The sequence below is a fragment of the Mixophyes fleayi genome, chromosome 4 (genome assembly GCF_038048845.1).
Source record: "Mixophyes fleayi isolate aMixFle1 chromosome 4, aMixFle1.hap1, whole genome shotgun sequence".
Classification (NCBI taxonomy): domain Eukaryota; kingdom Metazoa; phylum Chordata; class Amphibia; order Anura; family Limnodynastidae; genus Mixophyes; species Mixophyes fleayi.
Window position 1 is genome coordinate 446775 of NC_134405.1, and position 26957 is coordinate 473731.

Sequence of the window (26957 nt, forward strand, 5' to 3'; positions counted from 1 at the left end):
TACAATTGTTTGTTCTTTATTGCATCTTCTACAACACATAGCAGTCATGTTCTTTAAGTTACACATAGAGAGAAATGCATGAAGTATTAATGGTGAGTTCCTCATAGGAAAGGCTGCTCCATCTGCTGACAGTAAATTGCATTTTCCAAGTATCTGCGGCTGTAGCGTTGAGAATGCAGAATTCATGTGCTCCACAACACACGTGACGGTCTGCCACCATCACAAGACAAGTATCGGTGCTGAACGGAGATAATCTTTGTATTTATTACCCTAAAACAAAGTAAGAACCAATGTATGTTATAATAATTAAGAATGGGTATGGATTGTTATATATATATATATATATATATATATATATATATATATCTACTATATAAATGCTTAGTGGCGTGTGTGGGGAAAAAAAACCCAAGCTGCAGCGCCACCTGCTGGGCAGAGTTAAACACTGACCTATATATTTCTTGAAGGAGAAGTGACAGTTGGGAGTGGTTGGTGGTTGCCGTGGGTGACAGTGGGGAGTTTTTAACACCTTAAGTAGCTTGATGAAGGATGTGGCGATGAAGATGAAGGATGAGGTGATGGAGAAATATGATGAGGTGGTGACATGTGGACAAAACCACGTTAAAAAAGGGCGCTTGCGTCGGGAAGTAACGCTCTTCCCCTGAGGAGGCCTCGGCGAGGCCTAAATGCATGACAAGAACCTTTTTAACACCTTAAGTAGCTTGATTTGACTAGAATGCATGAGTATCATGCACGGGTTAACTTTTGTGTATATATATATATATATATATATATATATATATATATATATATACTTGCAAATTCCGGTTATTCCCTGAAAATGAAAAAAATGTGCTAAGTGGGTTAAACATCAGCACTAGAGGATTGAAGATTAATTAATGGATATATTTATCAATTTAAATGTAACTATTTAATATATGGGCGCTGGTTACTAACCATCTGTAGCTTCTGGATGATCACAAGTATCTCAAACTAGTGTGTAACTGTCCTTATAAGGACTTCTTGAGCTAATAAACATCTCTGCTTAAGGATCCTGCTTTGACGCCTACTTACCTGCTGTAATACCCGTGACCTACACATTAGACCAATCTAATCCGTTATCTGGTATTCATGATTTATACAACTTTGTTTCTTCATAGAAACATAGAAGCATAGAATTTGATTGCAGAAAAGAACCACATGGCCCATTTAGTCTGTTCCTTTTTTAACCTATGGTAACCTAAAACCCTACTTGACCATTAGTTTGTTGAAAGGAAATCTTTATATTTATCCCAAGCTTGTTTAAATCACCTTCCATCCATCAGTACGACCAGAAGTAGATGATTGCTTAAGATGTCACTCGTAACATCCTCAATGCAAAGCTAAATTTATGAAGTTATGAGTCTGACATTGCTCTAAACAATACCAAGGGTTAAACTGGGAGGCGATCTATGGTATCCCCTTTATCAAAATGATTATATGTTCTTTTGTGTGCTATAGTTGTGCCCATTGAGTTAGACTGTGCAGAGCCAGCCACAGCAAGGGGTCTCAGGGATGTGAGGCATCAGGGGGGGTACCAATCGGAATAAGGGCTACAAACATTACCCTCCCAGCACCATTAAAGAAACAACACCAGAGAGACAAGTGAGTTCATGCATTCAGCATGGACTGGGAGTTATGGCTCCCATTGCATTGATCAAGAGCTGCCTGGCAATCCCTTCTGATTCAATGCGGAGGATGCTGTTGGCCTTGCATTGGTACGTACCTGCTAAAAGCAGGGTGGCATCAGCTTTAGCCATTGCAATGCTGGAAGAAAGAGTGAGAGGAAAGTAGATTGTTACTGCCAGAAGCATTGCGATGAGGCGGGTGAACCTGGTGTTGTGGCGGATTGATATGTGGTAGATAGACACCATTTGGGCTTTATGAGTTCAGAGTAATTCCATTTGGAATGAACCGGGGCACTAAAATTGTGCTTCAATCCAGCATCCTGGTGAAAGACTGACCTCATGTGCAAAAGAGTATGCAGGATTTAGTGAGGACACAGGAATGCGAGATTGGTTTGCTCTGAAAGACGTTACCCCATTCCCTGATCTGGGCTGAAAGAAATTAGTTGTCCTGAATAACGTCTCAATGTTTGGGCTTGGGGATGTACTGAACCCCCCTGGAAAAGGGGGTGATGACAATCCCACAAGCTAGTAGATGCAACCACAGGCGTGCCTGTGGCCTATGTGTGGGCTCTTAAGAAAGTACAGCCCTATCTCTATGATAGAGGGCTCATAGAGAACACACATAATGATTAGCTACATAGAAAATCAGGGAGTAATGGGACACTATTATGGTGGAGCCTTTACTTACAAGCATACTATTTTGCAATGGGCAGAGCTGTCCTATCAGAAGGATCCAGACACCATGCTATGGAACCAGCACACCTAGTCCAGATGTCACAATTGGCTTCATAAAAACAGCATCTTGGAGACTAGGGTATTGCAACAAAGCATAACTGGCACCTCCTTTCCCCTAAAGCCAGAAACATTTTTTGGCCATTTCGTCCTAAGATTTTATATATTCCCTTCCAAAAACTTTCAAGAAGCTAGAGGGACTACTGCACAAAATCTACCAAGGGGTTTGTCTGCATTATCTCTCTGAAGGAGCTGAGAGGAATCAGTACATGATAACCCTGCCAGGTCCATCTCCAAGTATCTAAACCAATGACACCCAAAGTCCCTAGCTGAGGTGACTTGGGCTTGGGAATGTGGACCTGTCTGGGGGGATTACAGATCATGTCCTAGGAAAGCTCTGGAGATTTCCTGATTATGCCACCGCTGGTGATGAACGTTATCATATGGCTGAACTGTGTGAGAAGATTTGTGGACAGCTGCCCAGCAAGCGACAGTTGGTGTATTAGTCTCTCTATTACCTTATTAGATTGTAGCTAACCGTGGGTTGATATCAACCCCTCAGATCATTAATTATGATGTTCATTTAGGGGATTGGATGTATAGAGTATTTAAATGAGGATATTGAGTCTCGTGATTTACCTTGAAAAAGCCCCATATAGTGAAACGTGTCGGCCAGGTGTATGGTGGCCACTGAGCCGTAGAGAGGAACAGAAGTGATGGGGCTGCTGGGATATATTACGTTTAAATGCAATCCCGTTGCATGATTAGCCCTAAACCAGGATTTGGGATATAGAGGTGATTAAGAGGTTCTATGGGAGTGCTAAGTAATGCTGTATTACAAATGGTAACCCAGAATACCATATTATTACTTGCCCAGAAGCAGCAATTATCCTTATAAGGGAGTAAACACAATATTATAAATACTAATTGCAAGGAGATACAATGTAATTCTCTGCTATTGTTTAAACTCAAAATATTTTTAGAAAGCCATCCTATAATGGTGATATGTGCCTATTATAAATCAAGAGGCTTTATAACAAACATACTAAGACTACCCATATTCAGAATGAATCTACAATTATCATTAGGAGGATCATTATGAAATAATGGTAAATCTCTATTAGCCCCAAGGAAGAGGAATCCAAGGATAAAATGACAACACTCGGCACTGAATTGTTATCTCACTATTCCCTTCTAGTTTCTTGTACATATTGTTCTAACTTTGATTTTAATATTTCAGAAATGTTATGGATTAGGAACCTTATTAAAATGAAGAGCAATATTGTAATACATTTGAAATACACTTATTATATTAACTTTTATCACATTACATTTGAGAGTGCCCCCTCTATCACACATCTTCTCTCTTTCTCCATAAGTCCTGAGATGTCCGTAAATACCTGGATTCATAGTATTCCTTCCCAGGGATTTAGGTTTAAACTCTCATGTATAGCACATAAGATGAAGTATTGTAATTCACAGAATTATATCACTCACTATGTTCAGTTACAGCCCTGATTACAAGGACAATATAACACTCACCTCCATATCACACACTATGTTCAGTTACAGCCCTGATTATAATGCACACCTCCATATCACACACTATGTTCAGTTACAGCCCTGATTACAAGGACATTATAACACTCACCTCCATATCACACACTATGTTCAGTTACAGCCCTGATAATAACACTCACCTTCATAATACACACTATGTTCAGTTACACCCCTGATTATAACACTCACCTCCATAACACACACTATGTTCAGTTACAGCCCTGATTACAAGGACATTATAACACTCACCTCCTATCACACACTATGTTCAGTTACAGCCCTGATTACAAGGACATTATAACACTCACCTCCATATCACACACTATGTTCAGTTACAGCCCTGATAATAACACTCACCTTCATAATACACACTATGTTCAGTTACACCCCTGATTATAACACTCACCTCCATAATACACACTATGTTCAGTTACACCCCTGATTATAACACTCACCTCCATAATACACACTATGTTCAGTTACATCCCTGATTATAATACTCACCTCCATAACACACACTATGTTCAGTTACAGCCCTGATTATAACACTCACCTCCATAATACACACTATGTTCAGTTACAGCCCTGATTATAACACTCACCTCCATAACACACACTATGTTCAGTTACAGCCCTGATTACAAGTACATTATAACACTCACCTTCATAATACACACTATGTTCAGTTACAGCCCTGATTATAACACTCACCTCCATAACACACACTATGTTCAGTTACAGCCCTGATTACAAGTACATTATAACACTCACCTTCATAATACACACTATGTTCAGTTACAGCCCTGATTATAACACTCACCTCCATAACACACACTATGTTCAGTTACAGCCCTGATTACAAGGACATTATAACACTCACCTCCATAACACACACTATGTTCAGTTACAGCCCTGATTACAAGGACATTATAACACTCACCTCCATAACACACACTATGTTCAGTTACAGCCCTGATTATAACACTCACCTCCATATCACACACTATGTTCAGTTACAGCCCTGATTATAACACTCACCTCCATATCACACACTATGTTCAGTTACAGCCCTGATTATAACACTCACCTCCATATCACACACTATGTTCAGTTACAGCCCTGATTATAAGGACATTATAACACTCACCTCCATAACACACACTATGTTCAGTTACAGCCCTAATTATAACAGTCACCTCCATAACACACACTATGTTCAGTTACAGCCCTGATTACAAGGACATTATAACACTCACCTCCATAACACACACTATGTTCAGTTACAGCCCTGATTACAAGGACATTATAACACTCACCTTCATAATACACACTATGTTCAGTTACAGCCCTGATTATAACACTCACCTCCATATCACACACTATGTTCAGTTACAGCCCTTATTATAAGGACATTATAACACTCACCTCCATAACACACACTATGTTCAGTTACAGCCCTGATTATAACACTCACCTCCATAACACACACTATGTTCAGTTACACCCCTGATTATAACACTCACCTCCATAACACACACTATGTTCAGTTACAGCCCTGATTATAAGGACATTATAACACTCACCTCCATATCACACACTATGTTCAGTTACAGCCCTGATTATAAGGACATTATAACACTCACCTCCATAACACACACTATGTTCAGTTACAGCCCTGATTATAAGGACATTATAACACTCACCTCCATAACACACACTATGTTCAGTTACAGCCCTGATTATAACACTCACCTCCATATCACACACTATGTTCAGTTACAGCCCTGATTATAAGGACATTATAACACTCACCTCCATAACACACACTATGTTCAGTTACAGCCCTGATTATAAGGACATTATAACACTCACCTCCATAACACACACTATGTTCAGTTACACCCCTGATTATAACACTCACCTCCATAACACACACTATGTTCAGTTACAGCCCTGATTATAAGGACATTATAACACTCACCTCCATATCACACACTATGTTCAGTTACAGCCCTGATTATAAGGACATTATAACACTCACTTCCATATCACACACTATGTTCAGTTACAGCCCTGATTATAAGGACATTATAACACTCACCTCCATAACACACACTATGTTCAGTTACACCCCTGATTATAACACTCACCTCCATATCACACACTATGTTCAGTTACAGCCCTGATTATAAGGACATTATAACACTCACCTCCATAACACACACTATGTTCAGTTACAGCCCTGATTATAAGGACATTATAACACTCACCTCCATAACACACACTATGTTCAGTTACACCCCTGATTATAATACTCACCTCCATATCACACACTATGTTCAGTTACAGCCCTGATTATAAGGACATTATAACACTCACCTCCATAACACACACTATGTTCAGTTACAGCCCTGATTACAAGGACATTATAACACTCACCTCCATAACACACACTATGTTCAGTTACACACCTGATTATAACACTCACCTCCATAACACACACTATGTTCAGTTACAGCCTTGATTACAAGGACATTATAACACTCACCTTCATAATACACACTATGTTCAGTTACACCCCTGATTATAACACTCACCTCCATAACACACACTATGTTCAGTTACAGCCCTGATTACAAGGACATTATAACACTCACCTCCATAACACACACTATGTTCAGTTACAGCCCTGATTACAAGGACATTATAACACTCACCTTCATAATACACACTATGTTCAGTTACACCCCTGATTATAACACTCACCTCCATAACACACACTATGTTCAGTTACACCCCTGATTATAACACTCACCTCCATATCACACACTATGTTCAGTTACAGCCCTGATTATAAGGACATTATAACACTCACCTCCATAACACACACTATGTTCAGTTACAGCCCTGATTATAAGGACATTATAACACTCACCTCCATAACACACAAACGGCAGCTGCTGTGCGCAGCACCCTGAGCTCCAGCTGAAGTTTCTGGCTGGATCACCGGAGATGAGGCCACATTGCTTGGAGAGTGGACTATTAGGTTCTCCATCGCCCCAGAAGCTGAATGTTCCCCATGTCTGACCTCCACTCCAATACCAATGCCCCCAGAGCCGACTTCGCCTCAGCCCAAACCAGAAGCCCTTGCTGGGGGTATAATCAGATAGTAGGGTGGCCATCATGCCTTGCTCATCAAGTGAGGATAACACGGCCAAGTCGGTAAAATAGCTGCGGCAATGTGTCCGAGATTGTGACCAACTCATGGGAGTCTGTACCACATGCAGATTGCCTAGAAGAGACCAGACATGACAGAGTCACCAGGGGAATATTATAGCCAGATCTGTCAGATTATAGACACATATATGGCAGTGTGCACCATTCACACTCTCACTCAATATTCCACTATGTGAATATCTGCCTTGCTTTCTATATCTACGGTTCACATGATTTTCAAACAAAATAAAAAGGGTTACCATATTATATTAAGTTTGCTCAGATGGTGAAAGCTGTCGCTTGGATCCCTTAAGGGGGACGAGGGTGGAGGGGTAATAAATCAGAAGTAGGACCCTGTCCCCACAATTTAGCTGTATCAGGACTCTGAACTCCGGGAGAACAAACCCTGCAATTTAAAGATATCCATGGCGAAAATTGTGACTGTTCCGTGAAATTGGAACACAAAGGAGCAGTAAACACATTTCTACAAAGACATTATGGGAAACTTATTGGCAGAAGTTTTTGATGTCTGTAAGGTGTGAGCAGTGTTGTATATGGATGTTAGTCCACACAGCATTAAACTTAACCAAGTTGTTGGCTTAATTGTGAACAGGAACAACAGTTGTGATGTAGGTAAACACAGGGTTAATGGCTGCAGCAGTTGTAATAGTTATAGAATGCTGTTAGGGTCATACAGCAGCAGGATGCATCACTTGGCACTAGAGGACCAATAGAGACAGTGTGAGAGAGAAGACAGCATACAGAGCGCACGTCTCTCCAACACCCCCCTTGCTCAGAGCTGTCTCCGGTTACATGTCCTATAGATTGTAAGCTGCGAGCAGGGTTCTCTTACCTCTCTGTCTGTATGTATTACCCAGTATTGTCTTATTAATCTTTGTTCCCAATTGTAAAGCTCTATGGAATTTGCTGGCGCTATATATAAATAAATGTTGATGATGATGATCATGATGTATAAAACCTAACACTTCATCAAAAACATTTCTGCTTTTCCTAAAAGCAGAAAACACTTTTGTTAATTAACAAAACAAGCAAATAGTGAAACGTATCAACATTAATCAATCAAGCATATTTCAGTCCACATTTTAACAGGAACATATTCAGAACGTGTGATGTTAGTCCCTTTGTTAATATATAATCAACTTTTTTTCTAAACACAAACTGTCATAACTGCAAGGGACACAAAGAGATCCATTTACTATAAGTGAGAAGATCAATTCGCTATAGAGACTTGCTGCTATTTCACATTTAACCAATTAAAGGATAACTGCAATAATCAGCTTGTGGCTATCATTAAGACTTTGTTACTTTCACGGACATTATTCATCCCTGGTCACCAGGAACATATTCTATGCTAGCAGATTCCATATCCTGTATCAGATCCATGTTGTCACATTGTTTTTCTTCTCCCTTTTATTAGGCACCTATCTATCCGAGCTAATACCAATTGGCACACTAAGTGCGTTTGCTTGTCACACTGGTATATGCTGATATACTGATTGTTTATTTTTCCATACTTTCTTGTTGACAAGTTAGAGCACAGTTTTATTTAGCGCTGTTCTGGCCAGAACAATTGTCTGCAGATTATTGTTTCTTTATTCATTGTACACATCATTGTAATGCCATTACAATTCCCTATACTCAATGATCCCTGTATAAAGTAATACAGCCACATACAGACTTATCACACATTTCACTAGTCCTCAGCGCCAAAGAGTTCCAATTCCTAAATGAGTTGCAGGACCTAGATCTTTTAATCTGGATTTCTGTTTCAAACAATCTCATACAATGGTGATGTGCTTCTCGCAACAGACCCTCTACATATACTACTATGATGAACAAGTTTTATTCTATAATAACAGTGATCAGACTCTGTCCTAATAAAGTCCATCTTTAGCAGCACAGCTTCCACCAATCACCACGTTGCTTTAGGCCATAGAGGGATTTAGGAGGCAACACACTATCCTCATAGTGTTCAGCTGGTTCCATGTTAATGCCCCAAACTCCCCATTTAGGACGGCTGAATCACAATCAAGTTGATCACAATCAAGTTGTACAGCAATAAATCATGAATTGTAGAAATGGCAATGACTTACCTTGTATCTTGCAACAGGTGATCTTCCGGTAGTCAATAGCAGATTTTTGGGTGTATCCCTTGGCACCTAGGTGGGCTATGTAGCAATGGCTCTATCCGCATTCAGCTTTTTACAAAATACCCACTTGTCCTTGATCCTCATAGGGTGACTACAGTCCATGTATTGTTGTCAATATAATTAGCTGCTGATGATGATGATCCAGAGCTGTCAATTCTGTATCTATTGCCGACTTCCACTCTTCCCAGTTGCTTTCACTGCTTGGATGTTTTGGGGTTCACAGAAGGCTATGTTAGCAAATTCCTCGCTATATCTCCTGGGGGGAACACCTCTGCTGCTCCTCCTGGAATTGTTGCTTTCCAATTGGACGTTCACATTAACACCCTCAGCTTCAGACACGCTACCTGCTGTCTGTATATCCAGCATTATAAATTCCCCCATTCTGAGGTGGTGCTGGTTCATAAAGCACCACATCTCTGGATTGTATTTGTGATGTCCCAGAGCCTGTATCCTTTACTCTCCTTGTAATATAAAAGCATGGTACGTTCCACTGACTTGGGATCCAGTTTCTGTCTCCTTTCTTTGGGTATATGTGCATACGCCTTACAGCCGAAGACTTGGCTTTTTACTGGACCACGCCTCCAGCGGCATTTCTTCTTTCACAGCTAATGTGGACGCACAGGTTTTTTAGATATATTGCAGGGGACAAAATATTTCCAGGCCTGTGTCACTTAACATAGTCTTTGCTCTTTCAACAATTGTATGGTTTGCTCGCTCACTCACACCATTTTGTTCTGGCATGGAGGCAACCTTCAGTTGGTGCTGTATGCCATATTCCTTCAGGAACGCAGCTAAAGTCCCTTTGTCATATTCTCTGCCATTGTTAGATCTCAAGACTTTTAATTTCAGACCCATTTGAGTTTCCACCAGGCTCTTGTATTCCACAATATTGTTGACAACTTCACTCTTAGCTTTGATGAAGTAGACATGTGTCATCCTCATGGCGTCATCAATGAGTGTCATGAAATATTTGTAGCCACTAATTGATTCCACCTCCATTGGACCACACACGTCTGTGTGCACTGGAGTCAGCGTTACTTCAGCTCTTACCGTTTACGCAGCTGTCACATACTGATCTCTCTTTCTGGTGGTGGTAGTCAGCATATCGATGCCGACTACCCCGCAACACGTACCCCCACATCTTCACACCAAAGCGTTCCTTTCCGAAGAGCCTCCAGGACGACTGCCCAGCGACTGGAAGCAATCGCGATGAAGAAGCCACCGCGATTTATTGACATCACTGCCAACCACGACGCTGTTAAGGGGGTGATGTAAGTATGCGGCCATTGATAATGGACAATACTTTGTAAAGTATGTGATAGTCGTCACTGGAGGATTATAAGAAGAAGCTGCTGGCCAGAGCCTTGGCTATAAGGGTCCCTAGACCTTCCTGTCCAATGGTGCGAGCCTGGTACTGACATGTGATATATACATATGGTATATGTGGTATATATATACTAAGCTGCATTACAGACTGCAGAGAAGCTTGATGCAGACTGAGGTGTACACCAAGTTGCATAGCATATCTGTGCATGTTCAGACAGTGGGCACACACATATGTGCCTAGGCAGACTTGCAGGATCCTGGCCCTTACGCCCGACTGCGCCTGGAGGGACAGGGCAGGGATATGTGGGATCCTGTTAGGAAGCAGGACATAACCCAGGCACATATGCTGACAGTACAGGACTCATTTCATGATGACTCTGCATATGGGCAGAAATACACTCGTTTTCAGTGCTATTTTTAAAAGGAAATTTACGCCCATTGTGCCAACAAGAAAAGGGTTCAGGTGTATCAAGAAGGAACATATCAGGACTGATTCATGTCCATTTTCTTGTGTATCTTTGTGAATTCGCTCACGACAATGGATGAAATTCTATGCAATTCATGTCCGAAAGCAAATGACACTTATGACTCTTTACAACCTAAAGGGTGGAATGGGAGTGGGAAGCAAACACCATGTGTAAGCAAGCAAGTGATACTATAGAAACACGCTGTGTATGTACAGTACTGTAAAATAATATTATTTACATTAATGATTATAGTACTATGTATAGTTGATTTATTCGCAGATGTGACTTTGAATTGCACACATACATGTGCGTATCCTGCACTCTGCTCTGTATGTTACCAGATAAGAAGTAACGTTAAGATTAAGACCCAGATTCAAATCAAAATGCATAGGGGCGAAATTACGCTCAAACTATGTAATACTTTTTACCTGCAAGTTGAATTCGAGCCCATCATCTTTAAAAATGCATTATGTCAGGATTAAAAGAAATTTTATTTCTTTGTTAAAACACATTATCACACTGATTAACCTAACAGCACCTGAAACCACAAATTTGTAATAATGTCAGTCCCACGTGAGACATCTGTGTAAGCCCCATGTGATATCTATGTGTAAGCCCCATGTGATATCTCTGTGTAAGCCCCATGTGATATCTCTGTGTAAGCCCCATGTGATATCTCTGTGTAAGCCCCATGTGATATCTCTGTGTAAGCCCAATGTGATATCTCTCCAGCATGGTCCAGAGTCCATTCTGAGGCGGAACAGGGAACCAATCAGGACTCTCGGCCATCCTTTAGAATTTGTGGCTCCGCGGCGAGCCAAACTGTGCTAGCCACATGACAACAGGGAGCACCTGCAGCTATTTAAGTCGCTGCACCGCCATTTTTCAAGTTCGACGGTGGAGCAGGAATAGAGAGGACGTCGCGGGAAAGCACCATGTGAAATCTATGTGTAAGCCCCATGTGATATCTATGTATAAGCCCCATGTGATATCTATGTGTAAGACCCATGTGATATCTATGTGTAAGCCCCATGTGATATCTATGTGTAAGCCTCATGTGATATCTATGTGTAAGCCCCATGTGATATCTATGTGTAAGCCCCATGTGATATCTATGTGTAAGCCCCATGTGATATCTATGTGTAAGCCCCATGTGATATCTATGTGTAAGCCTCATGTGATATCTATGTGTAAGCCCCATGTGATATCTATGTGTAAGCCCCATGTGAAATCTATGTGTAAGCCCCATGTGATATCTATGTGTAAGCCCCATGTGATATCTATGTGTAAGCCCCATGTGAAATCTATGTGTAAGCCCCATGTGATATCTATGTGTGAGCCCCATGTGATATCTATGTGTAAGCCTCATGTGATATCTATGTGTAAGCCCCATGTGATATCTATGTGTAAGCCTCATGTGATATCTATGTGTAAGCCCCATGTGATATCTATGTGTAAGCCCCATGTGATATCTATGTGTAAGCCTCATGTGATATCTATGTGTAAGCCTCATGTGATATCTATGTATAAGCCCCATGTGATATCTATGTGTAAGCCCCATGTGATATCTATGTGTAAGCCCCATGTGATATCTATGTATAAGCCCCATGTGATATCTATGTGTAAGCCTCATGTGATATCTATGTGTAAGCCCCATGTGAAATCTATGTGTAAGCCCCATGTGATATCTATGTGTAAGCCCCATGTGATATCTATGTGTAAGCCTCATGTGATATCTATGTGTAAGCCCCATGTGAAATCTATGTGTAAGCCCCATGTGATATCTCTGTGTAAGCCCCATGTGATATCTATGTGTAAGCCCCATGTGATATCTATGTGTAAGCCTCATGTGATATCTATGTGTAAGCCCCATGTGAAATCTATGTGTAAGCCCCATGTGATATCTATGTGTAAGACGCCTACTTCTGCCCTGGATGCTCCTTCCGCCAGCCGAGCAGGTCCTGTGCGCATGCGCCCATTGCTAGGCAACGGGACACGCTTTTACCCAGCAGTCCGATGGTCAGTGAGTCAATGACCGCCTATTTTTAGGGTTCACTCTGGCAGCATGACTAGAGGGAAAGCAGGGGGTACTGTCAGGCGCCTTCCTCGCCTGTTCACCTCTCAGCGGAGACGGACACCTTCATCTGCCCTGCATGAGACGCTACTATCGGGTGCTCTGTCTGCCGGCCGAGCTCTTCCTGTGCGCATGCGCTTCTGTTGCTAGGCACCAGGAAGTTCTTCTGCATGGCAGTTGGCTGGTCAGTGATGTCACTGATCGCCCCCTTTGAAACTATTTAAGGTTCACTCTGGCAGCATGTAGCTGCCCGATTATTAGGTCACAGCCTGCTCCAGCACTTATATATTTACCTGTCTCCTGGTTCCTGACTCCTGTTTGGCTTGACTATTCCTTGGTTCCTGTGTTTGTTACCGACCTGGCTTGTTCACTATCCTTGACTGCTGATTTGGATCCTGACTGATACCTGTTACCGACCCAGCTTGTTCATTATTGTGACGATATGTAGTATATCTAATGACTGATTGTATTTTCTGTTGAAGTGTATTTTGTTAACTGACCTGAGTCTGACCTAGGCAAGTGTCAATCGTCTTGTTAAATTGCCAGACTATTGATAAATAGGATCTTGGGGGAGTTTGAAGCCCAAAGTTGTAAACTACTTAAGCAGAAGAGCAGAGGTGAGAATTCCAAGTCCTGTGAAAATGCTAGGTCTCAGGACATCCAAGATTTACTTTGAAGCCCTGTGTCATTTTGGGCATCCATCTAACTTAGGTGAAAACTCCTAAGGTGGGGGTTAAGAGCCTGTAAGAAGGGATTAAAATCTTGTGCCTTAGACAATAATTGTGTGCATTTCATGAGGGAGTCTGTCAAGGCTGAAATGTGCCATCCTTCTCAAAGTGTATTCCTCACACGCCAATTCCTGAACTTGTAAGTAGGGATTCTGGTTTTATTTCACTATTTTATTTTCTGAAACTTATTTGCAAATTATCATATGTCTGTTCATTATCTTTTTGCAAATAAGCCTTGGAAATATTTTTCAGATTAAACATATTTAATCTAGCATATTTCTCCATGATTCTTTGTGAACTTACGACGCCCAGGGAGGCTCATGCTACAGGTGTATGTGATTTAAGTGTGAAACATTAATAAGTGGTTCTGGTGAATGTAAGGACACCATAATAAATCCTTTGTTTTGGCAGAAAAGGTGTATTCATTGTTAATTAGCTAAGGTAACACCAGTCACGGCCAGCCTTTCAGATTGCTGTATCTGGGACAGGCTGGGTGTTTGTGACAACTATCCTCTGTCTGCTGATTTGGATCCTGATTGACACCTTTTACCGACCCGACTTGTTCACTATCCTCTGCCGGTTGATTTTGATCCTGACTGATACCTGTTACCGATCCAACTTGTTCACCATCCTTTGCCTCCTAGCTCACCAGCGCCAAACTGCTGGTAGGTGCGGACCATCTCAACCCAGTGATATGTGACAAAGTGATATCTCTGTGTTAGCTTCATGTGAAATTTCTGTGTAAGACCCATGTGAGATCTACGTGAAAACCTCATGTGAGGTCTTTGTGTAACCCCCATATGATATCTATGTGTAACACCCATGTGATATTTATGTGGAAGCCCCATGTGGTATCTATATGTAAGCCCCAAGTGATATTTATGTGGAAGTCCCATGTGGTATCTATATGTAAGCCCCATGTGATATCTTTGTGTAAACCCCATGTGATATCTATGTGTAAGCCCCATGTGATATCTTTGTGTAAGCCCCATGTGATATCTTTGTGTAAGCCCCATGTGATATCTATGTGTAAGCCCCATGTGATATCTATGTGTAAGCCCCATGTGATATCTATGTGTAAGCCCCATGTGATATCTTTGTGTAAACCCCATGTGATATCTATGTGTAAGCCCCACGTAATATGTTTGTGTAAACCCCACGTGAGATCTCGGTGTAAGCCCCACGTGAGATCTCGGTGTAAGCCCCATGTGAGATCTCGGTGTAAGCCCCATGTGAGATCTCGGTGTAAGCCCCATGTGAGATCTCGGTGAAAGCCCCATGTGAGATCTCGGTGTAAGCCCCATGTGAGATCTCGGTGAAAGCCCCATGTGAGATCTCGGTGTAAGCCCCATGTGAGATCTCGGTGTAAGACCCATGTGAGATCTCGGTGTAAGCCCCATGTGAGATCTCGGTGTAAGCCCCATGTGGGAGCTCAGTGTAAGCCCCATGTGGGAGCTCGGTGTAAGCCCCATGTGAGATCTCGGTGTAAGCCCCATGTGAGATCTCGGTGTAAGCCCCATGTGAGATCTCGGTGTAACCCCATGTGAGATCTCGGTGTAACCCCCATGTGAGATCTCGGTGTAACCCCGATGTGAGATCTCGGTGTAAGCCCCATGTGAGATCTCGGTGTAAGCCCCACGTGAGATCTTGGTGTAACATCCAAGTGAGATCTCGGTGTAAGCCCCACGTGAGATCTCGGTGTAAGCCCCACGTGAGATCTCGGTGTAAGCCCCACGTGAGATCTCGGTGTAAGCCCCACGTGAGATCTCTGTGTAACCCCCACGTGAGATCTCTGTGTAACCCCCACGTGAGATCTCGGTGTAACCCCCATGTGAGATCTCGGTGTAACCCCATGTGAGATCTCGGTGTAAGACCCATGTGAGATCTCGGTGTAACCCCGATGTGAGATCTCAGTGGAAGCCCCATGTGAGATCTCAGTGTAAGCCCCATGTGAGATCTCGGTATAACCCCATGTGAGATCTAGGTGTAAGCCCCATGTGAGATCTCGGTGTAAGACCCATGTGAGATCTCGGTGTAAGACCCATGTGAGATCTCAGTGTAAGCCCCACGTGAGATCTCGGTGTAACCCCCACGTGAGATCTCTGTGTAACCCCCACATGAGATCTCGGTGTAACCCCCACGTGAGATCTCGGTGTAAGCCCCACGTGAGATCTTGGTGTAACATCCAAGTGAGATCTCGGTGTAAGCCCCACGTGAGATCTTGGTATAACCCCATGTGAGATCTAGGTGTAAGCCCCATGTGAGATCTCGGTATAACCCCATGTGAGATCTAGGTGTAACCCCGATGTGAGATCTCAGTGGAAGCCCCATGTGAGATCTCAGTGTAAGCCCCATGTGAGATCTTGGTATAACCCCATGTGAGATCTAGGTGTAAGCCCCATGTGAGATCTTGGTATAACCCCATGTGAGATCTCGGTGTAAGCCCCATGTGAGATCTCGGTGTAAGACCCATGTGAGATCTCGGTGTAAGACCCATGTGAGATCTCGGTGTAAGCCCGATGTGAGATCTCGGTGTAAGCCCCATGTGAGATCTCGGTGTAAGCCCCATGTGAGATCTAGGTGTAAGCCCCATGTGAGATCTAGGTGTAAGCCCCATGTGAGATCTCGGTGTAAGCCCCATGTGAGATCTCGGTGTAAGCCCCATGTAAGATCTCAGTGTAACCCCCATGTGAGATCTCAATATAACCCCCATGTGAGAGCTCAGTGTAACCCCCATTTGAGAGCTCAGTGTAACCCCCATGTGAGAGCTCAGTGTAACCCCCATGTGAGAGCTCAGTGTAAGCCCCATGTGAGATCTCTGTGTAAGCCCCATGTGAGAGCTCAGTGTAAGCCCCATGTGAGAGCTCAGTGTAACCCCCATGTGAGATCTCGGTGTAACCCCCATGTGAGATCTCGGTGTAACCCCCATGTGAGATCTTGGTGTTAGCCCCATGTGAGATCTCGGAGTAAGCCCCATGTGAGATCTCGGTGTAACCCCCATGTGAGAGCTCAGTGTAACCGCCATGTGAGATCTCGGTGTAACTCCCATGTGAGATCTCGGTGTAACCCCTATGTGAGATCTCGGTGTAACCCCTATGTGAGATCTCGGTATAACCCCATGTGAGATCTATGTGTAAGCCCCACGTAATATCTTTGTGTAAACCCCATGTGATATCTTTGTGTAAACCCCATGTGATATCTATGTGTAAACCCCATGTGATATCTATGTGTAAGCCCCATGTGATATCTTTGTGTAAACCCCACGTGATATCTATATGTAAGCCCCACGTAATATCTTTGTGTAAACCCCACGTGATATCTCTGTGCAAGCCCCATGTGAGATCTCGGTGTAAGCCCCATGTGAGATCTCGGTGTAAGCCCCACGTGAGATCTCGGTGTAAGCCCCACGTGAGATCTCGGTGTAAGCCCCACGTGATATCTCTGTGCAAGCCCCACGTGAGATCTCTGTGTAAGCCCCATGTGAGATCTCGGTGTAAGCCCCATTTCAGATCTCGGTGTAAGCCCCATTTCAGATCTCGGTGTAAGCCCCATGTGAGATCTCGGTGTAAGCCCCATGTGAGATCTCGGTGTAAGCCCCATGTGAGATCTCGGTGAAAGCCCCATGTGAGATCTCGGTGTAAGCCCCATGTGAGATCTCGGTGTAAGACCCATGTGAGATCTCAGTGTAAGCCCCATGTGAGATCTCAGTGTAAGCCCCATGTGAGATCTCAGTGTAAGCCCCATGTGAGATCTCGGTGTAAGCCCCATGTGAGATCTTGGTGTAACCCCATGTGAGATCTCGGTGTAACCCCATGTGAGATCTCGGTGTAACCCCATGTGAGATCTCGGTGTAACCCCCATGTGAGATCTCGGTGTAAGCCCCATGTGAGAGCTCAGTGTAAGCTCCATGTGAGATCTCGGGGTAAGCCCCCATGTGAGATCTCGGTGTAACCCCATGTGAGATCTCGGTGTAACCCCCATGTGAGATCTCGGTGTAACCCCGATGTGAGATCTCGGTGTAAGCCCCATGTGAGATCTCGGTGTAAGCCCCATGTGAGATCTCGGTGTAAACCCCATGTGAGATCTCTGTGTAACCCCCACGTGAGATCTCGGTGTAAGCCCCACGTGAGATCTCGGTGTAACATCCAAGTGAGATCTCGGTGTAAGCCCCATGTGAGATCTCGGTGTAAGCCCCACGTGAGATCTCTGTGTAACCCCCATGTGAGATCTCGGTGTAACCCCCATGTGAGATCTCGGTGTAACCCCATGTGAGATCTCGGTGTAAGACCCATGTGAGATCTCGGTGTAAGACCCATGTGAGATCTCGGTGTAACCCCCATGTGAGATCTCGGTGTAACCCCATGTGAGATCTCGGTGTAAGACCCATGTGAGATCTCGGTGTAAGACCCATGTGAGATCTCGGTGTAAGACCCATGTGAGATCTTGGTATAACCCCATGTGAGATCTAGGTGTAAGCCCCATGTGAGATCTCGGTGTAAGCCCCATGTGAGAGCTCAGTGTAACTCCCATGTGAGATCTCGGTGTAACCCCTATGTAAGATGTCGGTGTAAGCCCATGTGAGATCTCGGTGTAACCCCATGTGAGATCTCGATGTAACCCCCATGTGAGATCTCGGTGTAACCTCATGTGAGATCTCAGTGTAAGCCCCATGTGATAACTTTGTGTACGCCCCATGTGATATCTTTGTGTAAACCCCATGTGATATCTATGTGTAAGCCCCATGTGAGAGCTCAGTGTAACCCCCATGTGATATCTTTGTGTACGCCCCATGTGATATCTTTGTGTAAACCCCATATGATATCTATGTGTAAGCCCCATGTGATATCTTTGTGTAAACCCCATGTGATATCTTTGTGTAAACCCCATGTGATATCTTTGTGTAAACCCCATATGATATCTATGTGTAAGCCCCATGTGATATCTTTGTGTAAACCCCATGTGATATCTTTGTGTAAACCCCATGTGATATCTTTGTGTAAACCCCATGTGATATCTATGTGTAAGCCCCATGTGATATCTATGTGTAAGCCCCACGTGATATCTTTGTGTAAACCCCACGTGATATCTATGTGTAAGCCCCACGTGATATCTTTGTGTAAACCCCACGTGATATCTTTGTGCAAGCCCCACGTGAGATCTCGGTGTAAGCCCCATGTGAGATCTCGGTGTAAGCCCCATGTGAGATCTCGGTGTAAGCCCCATGTGAGATCTCGGTGTAAGCCCCATGTGAGATCTCGGTGTAAGCCCCATGTGAGATCTCGGTGTAAGCCCCATGTGAGATCTCGGTGAAAGCCCCATGTGATATCTCGGTGTAAGCCCCATGTGATATCTCGGTGTAAGCCCCATGTGAGATCTCGGTGTAAGCCCCATGTGAGATCTCGGTGTAAGCCCCATGTGAGATCTCGGTGTAAGCCCCATGTGAGATCTCAGTGTAAGCCCCATGTGAGATCTTGGTATAACCCCAGGTGAGATCTAGGTGTAAGCCCCACGTGAGATCTCTGTGTAACCCCCACGTGAGATCTCTGTGTAACCCCCACGTGAGATCTCTGTGTAACCCCCACGTGAGATCTCGGTGTAACCCCCACGTGAGATCTCGGTGTAACCCCCACGTGAGATCTCGGTGTAACCCCCACGTGAGATCTCGGTGTAACCCCATGTGAGATCTCGGTGTAAGACCCATGTGAGATCTCGGTGTAAGACCCATGTGAGATCTCGGTGTAAGACCCATGTGAGATCTCAGTGTAAGCCCCATGTGAGATCTCAGTGTAAGCCCCATGTGAGATCTTGGTATAACCCCATGTGAGATCTCGGTGTAAGACCCATGTGAGATCTCGGTGTAAGACCGATGTGAGATCTCGGTGTAACCCCGATGTGAGATCTCAGTGTAAGCCCCATGTGAGATCTCAGTGTAAGCCCCATGTGAGATCTTGGTATAACCCCATGTGAGATCTAGGTGTAAGCCCCATGTAAGATCTCGGTGTAACCCCCATGTGAGATCTCAATATAACCCCCATGTGAGAGCTCAGTGTAACCCCCATTTGAGAGCTCAGTGTAACCCCCATGTGAGAGCTCAGTGTAACCCCCATGTGAGATCTCTGTGTAAGCCCCATGTGAGATCTCTGTGTAAGCCCCATGTGAGAGCTCAGTGTAAGCCCCATGTGAGAGCTCAGTGTAAGCCCCATGTGAGATCTCGGTGTAACCCCCATGTGAGATCTCGGTGTAACTCCCATGTGAGATCTCGGTGTAACCCCCATGTGAGATCTTGGTGTTAGCCCCATGTGAGATCTCGGAGTAAGCCCCATGTGAGATCTCGGTGTAACCCCCATGTGAGAGCTCAGTGTAACTCCCATGTGAGATCTCGGTGTAACTCCCATGTGAGATCTCGGTGTACCCCCTATGTGAGATCTCGGTGTAAGCCCCATGTGAGATCTTGGTATAACCCCATGTGAGATCTATGTGTAAGCCCCACGTAATATCTTTGTGTAAACCCCATGTGATATCTTTGTGCAAGCCCCATGTAATATATCTGTGTAACCCCCATGTGAGATCTCGGTGTAAGCCCCATGTAAGATCTCGGTGTAAGCCCCATTTGAGATCTCGGTGTAAGCCCCATGTGAGATCTCGGTGTAAGCCCCATGTGAGATCTCGGTGTAAGCCCCATGTGAGATCTCGGTGTAAGCCCCATGTGAGATCTCGGTGTAAGCCCCATGTGAGATCTCGGTGTAAGCCCCATGTGAGATCTCGGTGTAACCCCGATGTGAGATCTCGGTGTAACCCCGATGTGAGATCTCGGTATAACCCCATGTGAGATCTCGGTGTAAGCCCCATGTGAGAGCTCAGTGTAACTCCCATGTGAGATCTCGGTGTAACCCCTATGTAAGATGTCGGTGTAACCCCTATGTAAGATGTCGGTGTAAGCCCATGTGAGATCTCAGTGGAAGCCCCATGTGTTATCTTTGTGTAAACCCCATGTGATATCTTTGTGTACGCCCCATGTGATATCTTTGTGTACGCCCCATGTGATATCTTTGTGTACGCCCCATGTGATATCTTTGTGTAAACCCCATGTGATATCTATGTGTAAGCCCCATGTGATATCTTTGTGTAAACCCCATGTGATATCTTTGTGTAAACCCCATGTGATATCTATGTGTAAACCCCATGTGATATCTATGTGTAAGCCCCATGTGATATCTTTGTGTAAACCCCACGTGATATCTATATGTAAGCCCCACGTAATATCTTTGTGTAAACCCCACGTGATATCTTTGTGCAAGCCCCATGTGAGATCTCGGTGTAAGCCCCATGTGAGATCTCGGTGTAAGCCCCATTTCAGATCTCGGTGTAAGCCCCATTTCAGATCTCGGTGTAAGCCCCATTTCAGATCTCGGTGTAAGCCCCATTTCAGATCTCGGTGTAAGCCCCATTTCAGATCTCTGGGTAAGCCCCATGTGAGATCTCGGTGTAACCCCGATGTGAGATCTCGGTGTAAGCCCCATGTGAGATCTTGGTATAACCCCATGTGAGATCTAGGTGTAAGCCCCATGTGAGATCTCGGTGTAAGCCCCATGTAAGATCTCGGTGTAACCCCCATGTGAGATCTCAATATAACCCCCATGTGAGAGCTCAGTGTAACCCCCATGTGAGATCTAGGTGTAAGCCCCATGTGAGATCTCGGTGTAAGCCCCATGTGAGATCTAGGTGTAAGCCCCATGTGAGATCTCGGTGTAAGCCCCATGTGAGAGCTCAGTGTAACCCCCATGTGAGAGCTCAGTGTAACCCCCATGTGAGATCTCGGTGTAACCCCCATGTGAGATCTCGGTGTAAGCCCCATGTGAGATCTCGGTGTAAGCCCCATGTGAGATCTCGGTGTAAGCCCCATGTGAGATCTCGGTGTAACCCCCATGTGAGATCTCGGTGTAACCCCCATGTGAGATCTCGGTGTAACCCCCATGTGAGATCTCGGTGTAACCCCCATGTGAGATCTCGGTGTAACCCCCATGTGAGATCTCGGTGTAACCCCCATGTGAGATCTAGGTGTAAGCCCTATGTGAGTACTCGGTATAACCCCCATGTGAGAGCTCGGTGTAACCCCATGTGAGAGCTCAGTGTAAGCCCCATGTCAGATCTCAGTGTAACCCCCATGTGAGAGCCCAGTGTAACCCCATGTGATATCTTTGTGTAAACCCCATGTGATATCTTTGTGTAAACCCCATGCGATATCTATATTTAAGCCCCACGTAATATCTTTGTGTAAACCCCATGTGATATCTTTATGCAAGCCCCATGTGAGATCTCTGTGTAAGCCCCATGTGAGATCTCGGTGTAAGCCCCATTTCAGATCTCGGTTTAAGCCCCATGTGAGATCTCGGTGTAAGCCCCATGTGAGATCTCGGTGTAAGCCCCATGTGAGATCTCGGTGTAAGCCCCATGTGAGATCTCGGTGTAAGCCCCATGTGAGATCTCGGTGTAAGCCCCATGTGAGATCTTGGTATAACCCCATGTGAGATCTTGGTATAACCCCATGTGAGATCTAGGTGTAAGCCCCATGTGAGATCTCGGTGTAAGCCCCATGTAAGATCTCGGTGTAACCCCCATGTGAGATCTCAGTGTAACCCCCATGTGAGAGCTCAGTGTAACCCCCATGTGAGAGCTCAGTGTAACCCACATGTGAGATCTAGGTGTAAGCCCCATGTGAGATCTAGGTGTAAGCCCCATGTGAGAGCTCAGTGTAACCCCATGTGAGATCTCGGTGTAACCCCCATGTGAGATCTAGGTGTAAGCCCTATGTGAGTACTCGGTATAACCCCCATGTGAGAGCTCAGTGTAACCCCCATGTGAGAGCTCGGTGTAACCCCATGTGAGAGCTCGGTGTAACCCCATGTGATATCTCAGTATAAGCCCCATGTGAGATCTCGGTGTAAGCCCCATGTGAGATCTCGGTATAACCCCCATGTGAGAGCTCAGTGTAAGCCCCATGTGAGAGCTCAGTGTAAGCCCCATGTGAGAGCTCAGTGTAACCCCATGTGAGAGCTCCGTGTAAGCCCCATGTGAGAGCTCAGTGGAACCCCATGTGAGAGCTCAGTGTAAGCCCCATGTGAGATCTCGGTGTAAGCCCCATGTGAGAGCTCAGTGTAACCCCATGTGAGAGCTCAGTGTAACCCCATGTGAGAGCTCAGTGTAACCCCCATGTGAGATCTCGGTGTAAGCCCCATGTGAGATCTCGGTGTAAGCCCTATGTGAGAGCTCAGTGTAAGCCCCATGTGAGAGCTCAGTGTAAGCCCCATGTGAGATCTCGGTGTAACCCCCATGTGAGATCTCGGTGTAACCCCCATGTGAGATCTCGGTGTAAGCCCCATGTGAGAGCTCGGTGTAAGCCCCATGTGAGAGCTCAGTGTAAGCCCCATGTGAGAGCTCAGTGTAAGCCCCATGTGAGAGCTCAGTGTAAGCCCCATGTGAGATCTCTGTGTAAGCCCCATGTGAGATCTCTGTGTAAGCCCATGTGAGATCTCGGTGTAACCCCATGTGAGATCTCGGTATAACCCCCATGTGAGATCTCGGTGTAACCCCCATGTGAGATCTCGGTGTAACCCCCATGTGAGATCTCGGTGTAACCCCCATGTGAGATGTCGGTGTAAGCCCCATGTGAGATCTCGGAGTAAGCCCCATGTGAGATCTCGGAGTAAGCCCCATGTGAGATCTCGGTGTAACCCCCATGTGAGATCTCGGTGTAACCTCATGTGAGATCTCAGTGTAAGCCCCATGTGAGATCTCGGTGTAAGCCCCATGTGAGAGCTTAGTGTAAGCCCCATGTGATATCTTTGTGTAAGCCCCATGTGATAACTTTGTGTAAACCCCATGTGATATCTATGTGTAAGCCCCATGTGAGAGCTCGGTGTAAGCCCCATGTGAGATCTCGGTGTGACCCCCATGTGAGATCTCGGTGTGACCCCCATGTGAGATCTCGGTGTAAGCCCCATGTGAGATCTCGGTGTAAGCCCCATGTGAGATTTCGGTGTAAGCCCCATGTGAGAGCTCAGTGTAAGCCCCATGTGAGATCTCGGTGTAAGCCCCATGTGAGAGCTTAGTGTAAGCCCCATGTGAGAACTTTGTGTAAGCCCCATGTGATAACTTTGTGTAAGCCCCATGTGAGATCTCGGTGTAACCCCCATGTGAGATCTCGGTGTAAGCCCATGTGAAATCTCGGTGTAAGCCCATGTGATATCTCGGTGTAACCCCCATGTGAGATCTCGGTGTAACCCCATGTGAGATCTCAGTGGAAGCCCCATGTGGTATCTATATGTAAGCCCCATGTGTTATCTTTGTGTAAACCCCATGTGATATTTTTGTGTAAACCCCATGTGATATCTATGTGTAAGCCCCATGTGATATCTTTGTGTAAACCCCATGTGATATCTATGTGTAAGCCCCACGTAATATCTTTGTGTAAACCCCATGTGATATCTTTGTGCAAGCCCCATGTGATATATCTGTGTAACCCCCATGTGAGATCTCGGTGTAAGCCCCATGTGAGATCTCGGTGTAAGCCCCATGTGAGATCTCGGTGTAAGCCCCATTTGAGATCTCGGTGTAAGCCCCATGTGATATCTCGGTGTAAGCCCCATGTGAGATCTCGGTGAAAGCCCCATGTGAGATCTCGGTGAAAGCCCATGTGAGATCTCGGTGAAAGCCCATGTGAGATCTCGGTGTAAGCCCCATGTGAGATCTCGGTGTAAGCCCCATGTGAGATCTTGGTGTAAGCCCCATGTGAGATCTCAGTGTAAGCCCCATGTGAGATCTCGCTGTAAGCCCCATGTGAGAGCTTAGTGTAAGCCCCATGTGAGATCTCGGTGTAACCCCCATGTGAGATCTCGGTGTAACCCCCATGTGAGATCTCGGTGTAAGCCCCATGTGAGAGCTCAGTGTAAGCCCCATGTGAGATCTCGGTGTAAGCCCCATGTGAGAGCTCAGTGTAAGCCCCATGTGAGATCTCGGTGTAAGCCCCCATGTGAGATCTCGGTGTAAGCCCCATGTGAGATCTCGGTGTAAGCACCATGTAAATACTGGTGGAGTAGAAATGTGAACTAAACTCTACTCTAACTGTACCTAGTGATAAGTAAGTGCTGCAGTAAATAAGTTGGAGAAGAAGGAATTCCCCAGCCTGGTCACAGAGGAACGTACCTGAAACTGCTCCGGTGCTGCTGCTTGATGTACTCTGTGATTTAATGGAGTAAATGGAACCTGTAATAGAGAAAACCGTTATTATATAACACAGGAGGTATACTGAGATGTGTATAGCTCTGCGAATGGCCGAAAATACAATGAAGTGCTCTTTTTATAGCATTTTTACGCCCATTTTGCCAAAAAGTTTGCATCAGACCCTAGGGCTTAAACAAGAATAGGCTTCAAATGTATCATTAAGGAATATAGCATCTTTAAAAATGCATAAACTCAGTATTAGTACACGCTAACCCACAGATGTACCTCATGTAGTCCTCAGCTTTGTGTTCATGTAAAGCCCATGTGAGATCTCGGTGTAACCCCCATGTGAGATCTCGGTGTAACCCCCATGTGAGATCTCGGTGTAACCCCCATGTGAGATCTCGGTGTAACCCCCATGTGAGATCTCGGTGTAACATTCATGTGAGATCTCGGTGTAACCCCCATGTGAGATCTCGGTGTAACATTCATGAGAGATCACGGTGTAACCCCATGTGAGATCTTGGTGTAACCCCGTGTGAGATCTCGGTGTAACCCCGATGTGAGATCTCGGTGTAACATCCATGAGAGATCTCGGTGTAACATCCATGAGAGATCTCGGTGTAACCCCATGTGAGATCTTGGTGTAACATCGATGTGAGATCTCGGTGTAACCCCCATGTGAGATCTCGGTGTAACCCCCATGTGAGATCTTGGTGTAACATCCATGTGAGATCTCGGTATAACCCCCACGTGAGATCTCGGTGTAACCCCCATGTGAGAGCTCAGTGTAAGCCCCATGTGAGATCTCGGTGTAAGCCCCATGTGAGATCTCGGTGTAACCCCATGTGAGATCTCGGTGTAACCCCGATGTGAGATCTCGGTGTAACATCCATGAGAGATCTCGGTGTAACATCCATGTGAGATCTCGGTGTAACCCCCACGTGAGATCTCGGTGTAAGCCCCATGTGAGATCTTGGTGTAACATCCATGTGAGATCTCGGTATAACCCCCACGTGAGATCTCGGTGTAAGCCCCATGTGAGATCTCGGTGTAAGCCCCATGTGAGATCTCGGTGTAACCCCGATGTGAGATCTCGGTGTAACATCCATGAGAGATCTCGGTGTAACCCCCATGTGAGATCTTGGTGTAACATCCATGTGAGATCTCGGTATAAGCCCCATGTGAGATCTTGGTGTAACATCCATGTGAGATCTCGGTATAACCCCCACGTGAGATCTCGGTGTAAGCCCCATGTGAGATCTCGGTGTAACCCCCATGTGAGATCTCGGTGTAAGCCCCATGTGAGATCTCGGTGTAAGCCCCATGTGAGATCTCAGTGTAAGCCCCATGTGAGATCTCGGTGTAAGCCCCATGTGAGAGCTCAGTGTAAGCCCCATGTGAGATCTCGGTGTAAGCCCCCATGTGAGATCTCGGTGTAACCCCCATGTGAGATCTCGGTGTAAGCACCATGTAAATACTGGTGGAGTAGAAATGTGAACTAAACTCTACTCTAACTGTACCTAGTGATGAGTAAGTGCTGCAGTAAATAAGTTGGAGAAGAAGGAATTCCCCAGCCTGGTCACAGAGGAACGTACCTGAAACTGCTCCGGTGCTGCTGCTTGATGTACTCTGTGATGTGATGGAGTAAATGGAACCTGTAATAGAGAAAACCGTTATTATATAACACAGTAGGTATACTGAGATGTGTACAGCTCTGCGAATGGCCGAAAATACAATCATTTCTGTGCTCTTTTTAAATTCTTTTTACGCCCATTTTGGCTAAAACTCTGCAT

General features: G+C 45.1%; 1 protein-coding gene across 1 annotated transcript; it reads right to left on the bottom strand.

The window, feature by feature from the left end:
• On the bottom strand, positions 1-26957 carry LOC142149610 (hepatic lectin-like). The gene is made up of 5 exons (XM_075204934.1): positions 26933-26957; positions 26760-26819; positions 25144-25203; positions 6895-7251; positions 1-270 (listed from the first exon to the last, which is right to left on the bottom strand). The coding sequence occupies exons 1-5, from the start codon at positions 26955-26957 to the stop codon at positions 266-268; spliced, it is 507 nt and encodes a 168-aa protein (XP_075061035.1). The 3' UTR covers positions 1-265.